This window comes from Sinocyclocheilus grahami, unplaced genomic scaffold (assembly GCF_001515645.1).
Source record: "Sinocyclocheilus grahami isolate Dianchi unplaced genomic scaffold, SAMN03320097.WGS_v1.1 scaffold597.1, whole genome shotgun sequence".
In the NCBI taxonomy this organism is placed as follows: Eukaryota; Metazoa; Chordata; class Actinopteri; order Cypriniformes; family Cyprinidae; genus Sinocyclocheilus; species Sinocyclocheilus grahami.
The window spans coordinates 255,148-266,065 of record NW_015505776.1 but is presented as its reverse complement, the minus strand read 5'-3'; the positions used below and the strand labels follow the sequence as shown (position 1 = coordinate 266,065).

The window sequence follows — 10,918 nt, the reverse complement described above, 5'->3', positions numbered from 1 at the left end:
TCTATTACTTGGGACATGTTGAAATTTGGAGTTCTTTTGGTGGACAAAAGTGTAGACTTTGTAGTAAATTGTTTACTCCTCATATTAAAATACTTTATTCACAAATGTAAAGTTCTGAAAACAGCACCCAATTGAACGTCTTTAAAAAGGAGCTTGCCATGTATACAGAGGTCCTGAAAATTATGAGAAGTGATAAAGCCAAGAAATTATTTGAATTGTTTAATAAGTGTGATTTTGTTTAATCCCCTACATTGTTTATGGTTGCATGAATATATTTTTATTTTATTTTATTTTATTTGGATTAATATCTTGTATGATGGTTTATTTCTCTGTTATAGTATGATTAATATGAATGTCTCAGTCTGTGAGGACTTACAGTTGTGGTTATGTTAGCCTATTTTGTTATGTTATGATGCTTGAAATGCAAAATAAAAAAATTTAAAATAAATAAATAAATAAATGCATTGCAAGAAAAAAAAAAGAAGAAGAAGAACCTTACCCTTTTGAGGGGACAGCCACATTCAACCCCACAATGCTCAGAAGTAGCTGCTATAAAGATCTCAATGATTTACAAACTATCAGAATTTATTATGCATTTTGCCATACAAATAACAACTGCACCAAATTGCATATTTTTGCGGAGCAAGATTATTATAGTTAAACTCCACTAAAACTAAATCAAAGATACATTTAGTTACTTGAAATAAAATAAAGATTGAATACAAATAAAATATACATAAATAAACCTATACTTCAGCCAATTGCCAAGGAAACATTTCTTATTGTCATTTAGTTGATGTATTAAAATAACTAAAACTGAAATAAAAATTCATTCAAAGTATATAAATGAAAATAAAACTAAGAAAAATACAGAAAAACACAAAGCAAAATTTCAACAAATAATTAATACATTTATTTATTTGTTAATAAACAGGACTGCGTGCGTCTTGCGGAAGAACATTGTAGCCGGAGCTACTTCCCTCTGTTTATGTCTATGGCGAATCACGCAGGTACGTGGCTACTCCGCAGCGGTACCTACCCGAACCAGTCTAAAATAGTCCGAATATAAACACTTATTATAGGTGTATCGTAGTGATTCAGGACAAGCCAAAAACACGGTTTGGAAATTATACGCTTATTATATACATTTTGTACATTTTGAACACAACAAATTTACGGACTGCAGCTTTAAACTGAAAACAAAAATAAATCTAAAAATAAAACATTTTTTAAAAATTATTATTATTATTGTAACTATAACTGACTGTTATGGCACATGGGCTTTACAGGTTAATACTGACACACCGGACTATCAAATAACATGCAATGCCCTAAAAGTATGCACATTTGTTGTAAATGTTGCGTGTGTATTAAAATAATTTGAAAGTAATGAGACTCCTTACTGCATTCTAGAGTATCTATAGGTGGAGGTAGTCACTGTTTAAGTTTGCGAACTGAATGAACTACAACAAGCAAAGAACTGAAAGGAATCGATGTTTGCATTTCGATTCATATTTGTTAAATGGATATTTTTATAGATAACATTTCGAATAATTTGCCATATAAAAGCGGTTTGTACTGCACTATATTGTAATACTCTTAAAAAAACTTTAATTTTCACTCAAACGTCACTTCCCAACCAGGAAGCGACGGCTGCAAGTAAACAGGACACGTACTCGGGTAATGCGATATTTCTTCCTTTAAATACGCTTATATGAACTGCAAATGAAATTAACCGCACATTCTATGGCAAGAAATATAGGATTGCATCAATTACAGTACAGTAATACAGTCTCAATTTCTTCCATTCCTCCTTAGTAATTCCCTTTGCCAAATGTTGACCTCAGTATACAGCAGCAATTGAGAGACAATTCAATTCAACAACTTCGAATATGGTATAAAGTATATAGTCCAGAATTATTTTGAGAAACATTACCCAAAATCAGTGTTTTTATTCACAGATTGATCCAAAGATCCTGAAACGGGATATGCAGGTGCAGCAGTATATATCCCATTGAGTGTTTTTTTTATATTAAGAAAAGAGAGTAACCAATCATTTGTCAGTATGTGCAACAGAATTATTGGCAATATTATTGACCCTGCAGTGGATAGAGGAGAAGAAAATAAATAACACTGCCATTGCATCTGATAGCTACTCATCACTTGAAAGTATCAAATCTGGCAGGTCATTGTTTAGGATGGATATTATCAATGAGATATTGTGTATGATGTACAATATAAAAGTTATGTGCATATCTACACGTTTCATTTGGGTTCCTGCTCATGTTGGTGTGGAGGGGAATGAGAAGGTGGATATTCTGGCTAAACAAACTCTAAGAATAAAGCAAGTAGATCTACAAGTCCCATTAATAAAGCAGAAGCTAAAGTACTTATTAGAACATATGCACAGTCAGTATGACAGGTATATTGGGATGACGATGAAACAGGTAGACATTTATACAATATACAAAAACAAGTCGGTGCTGGGAGGAGGGAGAGCAGGAATCGAAAAGAAGGAAGTATCCTAACTTGGATGAGAATAGGTCATACTGGACTTAACAGTCCATTATATAAAATTGGAAAACACCCAACTGGGGAATGAATACACTGCCAACAAGAAGCAGTTGATCATGTACTACTTCACTGTAGGAAATACAACATTGAGAGATGTCACCTTATTCATTGAAGAAGGTAAAACACCATGACTTTACTTTATCAGATCTATTAGGGAAAACAGCTAGTAAGATATTATTAAATGTTTAAAAGAAAGTAAATTAAATAAAAGAATGTAGTCTTTTTGATTTTTTTTTCCCTATTTTGTTTTATTTTCTAGTTTGTTTAGTTGTTTTGCTTGGTTTTTATGTTTTATTTTCATCCTATATACAAGCAAATATCCTGATCCATAGTCCAGTCCAGTCGGTGGCGGTAATGCACCAATAAGTTAGGCTGCCAACCGCCAATAAAAACCAAAAAAAAGAAGAAGTGCACATTCTTTTAACACGTTTTGAACAGTGCTTTAGATCTAAGTGTCATGATGTGGAATTTAATATAATGTATGTATTCTCACACCTTTACAAATTTGCTAACTATTTAGTTAAAGGCAACAATCAAAGATATGAGCAATAAATATAGTCAGTATTTTCTTAAAATACCAGGCAAAAGCAGTCTCAAAGACTTAACAACAAACACGAAAAAGCTTAATGTGAAATTATGAGTGTTTGTTTTATTTTCATTTTATAATTTGTGCTTTCCATAGATAATTCTGAAGTGTGAAACAAACATTATTCACAAAAGCATTTTGGAGATGTTTAGGTTTGAAGCAAACTCCAAATATCATGTTTACTTTGCAGGTGGAGATCACATCAGAGAGTATGAAACCTGACTGACACTGGTACACCATGGAGAAGTTCAGTATGAATTTTGGTGGAGGCTCGAGCAAGAAGGAACTGCTGGAAACCATCGAAGTGCAGAAGAAACAGCTTGTGAAGTATCAGACACGTTTTAAAGATGTTGTCAGAGCGTACCAAAGCCTACTTAAGGAAAAAGAGGCGTTGGAAGCCAGCCTGAAGGTTCTGACCATTTCGCAAGAAGTCGATTTAAGCCAGCTGTCTTTTGGTGGAGGTTCAGAAAACGCTGAACGACCTTTGCCCTCTGACCTTGGGGATGACCGATCTTCACTTCACAGCGAAGACAGCCTGGATACAGCAGCCTCTGTTGAAACGGCCACTAGCGTGACCAGCAACAGTACTAAAGGAGACCAAATAGAGGAGGACCAAAGCTGTGCTGTAGATGGAGCCACCGCTGGGACTGTCGCAAACGCGATGCCCCAGCTATCTGAGGAGGCGAGTGGGTCTGAAAGTGGTATCAGCTCCAGCAGCAGTGGATGTACGGAGATGCCGCCTCCTTCAGCGGACACAGACCGCCGTGTCATCCAACTAAAGACGCAGCTGTCCACTCTGACCAGTTCCTTAGCCACCGTCACTCAAGAAAAGTCCAGAATGGAAGCTTCATTCCAGGCGGACAAGCGCAAGATGAAGCAGGAACTGGAGGAGCTGCAGGCCAGGATGGAGGAAGAGCAGAAGCAGCACCAGGTGGAGATTCAGAGCCTGCAGGAGCAGCTGGCAGAGAGCAAAGCCCGTGTCATCACCCAGCAGCACGAACGGGAGCAGGAGCAGGGCGATCATGCGCTCATGCTCCGAGAGCTCCAGAAACTCCTGCAGGAGGAGAGGGGACTGAGACAGGATGCTGAACTCAAACTGGAGGATTCGCGAGAGGCGTTGGCTGAAGCCATGCAGGCGGCAGACCGAGGGATAGATTATGAAACGCAGCTGAAAGAGATCACTCAGGAACGAGAGGAGCTGAGGAAGAGCCTAAAGGCTGCAGCAGCGGAGAAGAGCAAACCTGATCCACGTGTTGAGGAGCTCCAGCAAGAGATTGCAGAGCTCAAAGCTCACTTCAACCAGCAACTTCAGCAGGAAATTAGAAAGGTACATTTAAAAGAGGTCGTATTTTACAGTTTTGCAATTTTACAAGTCCACGGAATGTTAGGTTTCCAGCATTTATTCATTCCACCCACTTGATTAAACTGGCTGCTAATTTTAAAATTGATTCACCCCTAGATAAACGTCTACTCACTTATTCTTAATTAATTAGACTGGCTGATATAATCAGTCTGTTGCAGGGGTGTCCAGTCCTGCTACTGGATAACCAATGACCTGTCGAGTTAAGATCCAATCTCAAACACGCTTGCCTGGAATTTTCTTGTAATGCTGAAGACCTTGATTAGTTGGTTTAGGTATGTTAAATTAAGATTGAAGCTAAACTCTACAGGATAGTCACCCTCCAGGTGCAGGATCAGACACCCCTGGTCTGATGCTAATCTAAACATTCTAATTTCCTTTGTGTATCTTTGCAGGTGGCACAAGCAGATGAGCGTCTCCAAGAACAGGCACAAATGGAGGAAGCACGAGTTGCCAGCCTTGAGGAGCGAGTGTCTGAGCTCTCCGAACTACTGGGTGCCTGCGAGAAGGCAAGACAGAAGGACCAACAAAACGCTCAGAGGCTGCGAGAACGCATCCTTCAACTCGACACTGAGAATAAAACCCTCGCCATCGCAGCAGTCAACAGGTCAACGACCTCCGATCTAAACATCGATGACACCAGCTTGAACGTGGACGTGTTAAAGGACAAACTCGAGAAGGTGAAGAAGCTACTCCTCCTGGCTGCGCAAAGATCTCAAGACCAGAGTCTGGACATCAAAAGGCTATTGGAAGGAGAAAAGGACCAGGAAGTCTCAGAGAGCGAGAAGGCATCAGTGCTTCACTACCAGCAAGAGCTCCGGCAGCTTAGGGAGGAGTTTGAGCGCTACAAAATGAGGGCGCAGGGTGTTCTGAAAAACAAGAACACAAAAGATGGCAACCAGGCCAAAGAGTTAGAAGAAGCACGTGACCAGCTGGCCGAGCTGAAGGAGAAGTACATCAACCTTCGTATAATTTCCGACGAAGCGGAAGTCCAGCACAAACGGGACCTGGAGGAGCGGCAACAAGCGCTTGTAGCACTCCAGCAGACCCACAAACAGGAAGTCGAGAGGCTGGAGGCTCAACACAGGGAGAACTTCTTGCGGCTTGAGGAAGAGTTGCACAAACAGAGAGATCGCACCATGGCTCTTCTTGCGGAAAAAGACCTTGAGCTGGAGCGACTCCGGGCGGCCACGGTGATCGGCTTTGGAAGGCAAGCTACAAATAACAGCACAGCGATAGAAGGAGGTGACCTAGAGGAAGATGATCCAGAACAAGAAAGCGACATTATTGCTCAAGCTCTAAAACTAGCTGGGCCCAACGAGCCGACTTTATTGTTGTACGCTGAACAGCTGGCACGCAAGGAGGTGGATGTGGCCGCCTTGCGCAAACAAAAGCATCATCTAGAGGAAGACTTGCATCAGCTACAAGGAAAGCTGATTGCTAATGGCGAGAGGCATGAAGAAGAGGTCGCTGAGCTACGGTGTGAGTTGGACAAGCGTATTCGGGACCAGGGGAGAGATGGGGCCAACCTTGAGTATCTCAAGAACGTCATTTATAGGTTTCTCACGCTCCATGACACCAGAGGGCGCCAGCAGACGCTCACGGCCATTTTGACTATTTTGCACTTTAGTCCTCAAGAGAAACAAGCTGTGCTGAAGCAGCAACACCACAGTTGGTGGATGACAGGGATGAGATGATGCAAACGACTTGTGCTGAGATATTCATTTATTTTTATTGACCACTTTTTTTGTGTGCAGTGTGAGAAGGTATATCAGAAGCAACAATGTGGATATGTTTCCGATAATGACATATGTACTCCAACTATTGCATGACAGGATACTACACAGTCTATGAATGATTTGAATCCAGTATTGGATCATGTAACACAGTTAACCAGTCATCCAGAACTTCCCTCCTGTGTGTGCAACAGAATTAGATCTTGACACTATTGTCATTTATTTTGTATAATAACTGGAGACGTAATGTAACACTATTTGGTTAATTTGAAAGGTTAACATCTACAGAAGGGGTTGTGCCAAAGAAAATGTTCTTAAAAAGCTCTAACAGGCTTTTATGAGGGAATCTAGCAAGTAATGCCTTCAGACAGCGGCACTTTTCCTATATTGTCGTGAGGAACTCCATGTATATATTTAACACAAAGCTAATTCCAGGGTTTTTATTGGGAATATGTATTAATTTAATATATATATATATATATCAACAGTTGCTTTGAGTTTGTAAACCTATATCAGTTTGAATTTTATCTTAAGAAAGATGTGAGCTACTTTATCATCATACAGATTTTTTGGGGGATATATTGTAGTAAGCTCTGTTTTTTTCCTGACAGCCTAGGGCAGGGCTGCCCAAACACGGTCCTGGAGGGCCGGTGTCCTGCAGAGTTTAGCTCCAACTTGCCTCAACACACCTGCCTTTAAGTTTCTAGTATGCCTAGTAAGAGCTTGATTAGCTGGTTCAGGTGTCTTTAATTGGGGTTGGAGCTAAACTCTTCAGGACACCGGCCCTCCAGGACCGAGCTTGGACACCCCTGGCCTAGGGCATTTGATGACTACACTGATATTCCTTTATATAAGCTGTACATATGCTTGTACATATGCTTTTTTGAGAAAACTAATTACAGATCATTTTCACGCTTATCTTGGTTTGTCTTATAAATTTGATCAGTCAGGTAAATGTGTATTTTCAATTTTGACCAAAACAAACTATTTTGCTCTCTTCAGCATTTTATTTTAAATTAAATTAGTGTATTAATACAATATATACATTTAAAAACATTTATTTTTCAACTTACAATTTGTAAAATCCATCACTCCACTGTCTAAGCAACTCAGCAAAAATTTCAAAAAATAAAAATTCAGTCACACAACACAATCATTTCAAGATGGTTTTTTTATTTTAATGTTTCAGCTTCTAGTATTATTTAAATAAGCTGGAATAATCATGTCAATAAAAAAAAACTTGAAAATGTTTTTTTCTCTACTACCAATTGCTTAGTTGATTATTATATATTATAAAATATATATTATAAAAACTAAACTACAGTATATTGAGGAATCTGCAATGTGTGTACTTGTTATTAAAACATAGGCACTCCTTGCATAATTTAAAACCGTGGCTGAATATGAAATACAATACTACTCTTTAATATTTCTGCAAATAAATAATCAAGAGTAGTATATTTAAATTCAGCCAGTATTTTCAGTCTTGGTGTTTCCCAGCTGCACATTTTGTATGTGGCTCCACTGATACACTCTGTTAAGTTTATGAACACTACTAATAAGCAGATGAGTCGAATCAGGTGCATCACATCAGGAAGTCTTCCCAAAATGTGCAGTGTTGAGGGGTTTCTCAAGGTCTACGACTGAGTAACACATTTGAATAAGCATATGGCTAAAATATAATTTACATCCAAACGCTTACTGCTGTTCTGTTCAAAGATGTACTTTAATAAAACAATCCCAACCATAAAAACATATGGCTCTTTCAAATAAACATTTTATAATACTGCAGAAGTGGCAAATTTTAAAATGAAACTTAGAACCATTTCAGTGAATGGAAAGATAAATAATCAAACACAAAAATCACAGAATAGGCACCTACACAAACTACAACTGAAAAAATCTAAATATGAATAAAATGTTCAGCATGAGGTTCAAAACTGAATCAAGAGTGCCATAGCACAACTAAAGAGAACAACCAACATTTCCTTTTCAAATAAGGTTCAGGTTGTATAAAAAAAAAGGAACATTCATGACTGGCAAACACATTATATACAGACGGAGTGAGTAGCTTATACATGATTGTATTGCGTATTAATGGCATTGAATTTGACATTCTCCAATCACAAAACTATTTACGAAACATCATTTAATTCTCTCATGTGACCAAGTTCACTGCCACTGCTCAGTCGTTCATAAATCCCATTATATATAATAAATTAAAATCTGTCTAGTATTAGATAAATCTTAATCCAGAGTATGTTAATCCGGAGTCTGTTAATCCAGCCCTCAATAAAATCAAATCTAAATGGTTAAAAAATTGCCTGGACAGTCAGCTTCTAATATAAAAATAATAAAAACTGGCCAAACGACACAGTATAGGTGTACCTGTGCAAAGGTAAAAGATCAGGTAAGGTATAAAATAAATAAATAATAGCCAAAAGTGCTGCAGTGTCTTTTTAATGGGTCAGGTATGCCAATGAGCTTCAAAATGTCCCTAAATAACTAAAAACCATCACTGGAATAAAAGCATTGATATTTAATAAATAATCATAAAAGCATCTTAAATGAACATGTCATACATACTTATGAACGTCACTGCATGTGCTAAATACATGCTGCATATTCCAATTAAAAGTCAATTTGTTCATCCTTTAATTAATCTACTTGACTAAATGTTGATTTATAAAATTAATGTCATGCAGTGCTAACTGACTGCAGGCTTTAAATACTTGGTGCATGTTAAATTTAGCAGACATCTAAAATCTGGTGTAAAGTCTAGCTGAGGAATTAAAATGATTTTAATCGAAGTATCAATGTTTTCTGTGTTCTTCATGTGTCATCTATGACCTCATATAGCAGCAGTATCTGTTGTTTCTCTCCAGTACTGTACATCCAAAATGAAAGGCCTCTCAGGTAGTGTATGGGTTTACCTGGGTTGATAGCTGTGCGGGTGTTATGGGTTCATATATAGCTGGTATATTCTAGACAGACAGTCTATGTATGTATCAGTGGATCTGCTGGTCAGTGTTGTTCACGTGGGTCTGATTGTCATTGTCTGTGTAATAATGTCTGTAGATCCTCTGGCAAGGAGCTGATGATGGTCTGGATGGACTGCTCTAATCTCACTAGAAGTTCTTCTTTCACCGGAAGCTGGTGTTTTCGAGCTCTCATCTGGGTAGGACATACAGAAGAAGAGATATAAGGCACATGTTTTATTGTAAAAAACAAACAATTCACTTTTATCCCCATCATATTCAAAAAGCGGCGGTTTTTAACTGTTTTACTCACCAGTTTCTCCCGAAGCTTCAGGATGAGGTCAACAATCTCCACCTCTGATTTGTCTTTGGTCCATGTCAGCAGATCCTGAATTAAATGAAAACAAAACAAATTAAATGAACCAAAATTCATGAATTAAAATTACAGTTATTATTTACTTACCCTTATGTTGTTCTGAACCTGTAGGATTTCCTTTCTGTGGAGCACAAAAGAAGGATTTCGGTCGCGCTTTTCCATGCAACTAAAAACAGACTGAAATTGAAGTCGTTATTTACTGAAAATCTTCACATCCTGTTATCTTTGGTTTATTAAAGTTCATTCGAGAAATAGAGACGCGAACCAATCATTCCTTTGAGGATAATCAGTTGATCCAGAGTCACAAAACCTGAATGATTTTTGAATGATCTAGTCACAATAGTTAACAGCAGACTGGAGGTGAAGATTCTGTAAATAACAACTTAAATTTCAGTCCGTTCCTCTTAGCGATCATATAGTTTATAAAGACGCACAGGGTTGGCCACCCCACTCACAACTGCTGCTTCTGTCTCTTTTTTCTTGAAAATAATTGCATTTATTTAGACGCCGAACATCTTTACGACCACATCAAACGGGAGACTTTTCAGGAGAGCACTCCAATTTTGCCTCAGCACCAGGCGCTAGTCAAACGAGCGCGGAAAAAGATAATGCGGCTACGTGCGATTTAGCCTATATAATTTCATATTAAAGTGCAAAAGAAATTACGAGCATGTAATGTCGTAGTTATGTCGTCAGTAAACTGAAGTTACCAAAAAGATGATTAAAGCTGCCTTAAAACTGTGCATGTAAGTATTTGTTATATAGGAGTCACATTTAAGAACATGTCTCTGAAATGCAGTGGTTTTCAAAACTGTCCTGGAGCAGCAGCACTGCCTCCCTCATCTAACACACCCGATTCAACTCATCAGCTCATTAATAGAGACTTTAAGACCTGAAGTGGGTCAGAAAAGGTAAAGAGTTGTGAGAAAATACGATGCGTGTCAGATCCACGTCATGTTCAGCAGCGGCAGCTCTTAAAGCAGCCAAAATAACCTAATAACCCAGCTGCTGTGAATCAAAGAACAAAAGAAAAAAATAATAGGAAATCAATAACTTTTGTAGCTTTAAGGATTTATCTATATTTAATTTAGAATTTAGTGTTTGACAACTTTATTCAATTTCTGTGTATTTCCTACTTGCTGAAGGGCACAGGTAGCTAAATATGACATTATAATGGGTTTATGTGAAGATTGTTTTAAGTTCACTTAAATTAGAAGTTATTTTTTAAAGGTTAATAAATGTTCAAATTGATAGCTCTCAATTATACTACTATAGTTAATGGTTAAATATTAGAGAGAGAAAAAAAAA

The 10,918-nt window shown here is 37.9% G+C and overlaps 2 protein-coding genes across 3 annotated transcripts; one reads left to right on the top strand and one right to left on the bottom strand.

Moving 5' to 3' along the window:
- The first annotated feature begins 1,621 nt into the window (after positions 1 to 1,621).
- On the top strand, positions 1,622 to 6,868 carry LOC107557306 (GRIP and coiled-coil domain-containing protein 1-like). 2 transcript variants are annotated; one of them, XM_016240692.1, is made up of 3 exons: positions 1,622 to 1,680; positions 3,351 to 4,487; positions 4,916 to 6,868. In XM_016240692.1, exons 2-3 carry the CDS (start codon positions 3,399 to 3,401, stop codon positions 6,215 to 6,217), a joined length of 2,391 nt encoding a protein of 796 aa, XP_016096178.1. In that variant the 5' UTR covers positions 1,622 to 1,680; positions 3,351 to 3,398; the 3' UTR covers positions 6,218 to 6,868. The 2 variants fall into 2 exon arrangements, with proteins under 2 accessions (XP_016096178.1, XP_016096179.1); XM_016240693.1 differs by lacking the exon at positions 1,622 to 1,680 and adding an exon at positions 1,962 to 1,994.
- A 1,738-nt stretch (positions 6,869 to 8,606) lies between these two features.
- LOC107557291 (protein DENND6B-like) lies at positions 8,607 to 9,772 on the bottom strand. Its single transcript, XM_016240657.1, has 3 exons — positions 9,698 to 9,772; positions 9,548 to 9,622; positions 8,607 to 9,430 (listed from the first exon to the last, which is right to left on the bottom strand). Exons 1-3 carry the CDS (start codon positions 9,770 to 9,772, stop codon positions 9,308 to 9,310), a joined length of 273 nt encoding a protein of 90 aa, XP_016096143.1. The 3' UTR covers positions 8,607 to 9,307.
- Between the last annotated feature and the right edge of the window lie 1,146 nt (positions 9,773 to 10,918).

Bases quoted from the DNA above. Each gene is read 5' to 3' on its own strand.
- LOC107557291 (XM_016240657.1), bottom strand. From the start codon at position 9,772: ATGGAAAAGCGCGACCGAAATCCTTCTTTTGTGCTCCACAGAAAGGAA. The intron at 9,623-9,697 runs GTAAGTAAATAA...CATTTAATTCAG, and splicing joins AGGTTCAGAACAACATAAGG to GATCTGCTGACATGGACCAA. The intron at 9,431-9,547 runs GTGAGTAAAACA...TGTCCTACCCAG, and splicing joins TGAAGCTTCGGGAGAAACTG to ATGAGAGCTCGAAAACACCA.
- LOC107557306 (XM_016240692.1), top strand. From the start codon at position 3,399: ATGGAGAAGTTCAGTATGAATTTTGGTGGAGGCTCGAGCAAGAAGGAA. The intron at 4,488-4,915 runs GTACATTTAAAA...GTATCTTTGCAG, and splicing joins TTCAGCAGGAAATTAGAAAG to GTGGCACAAGCAGATGAGCG.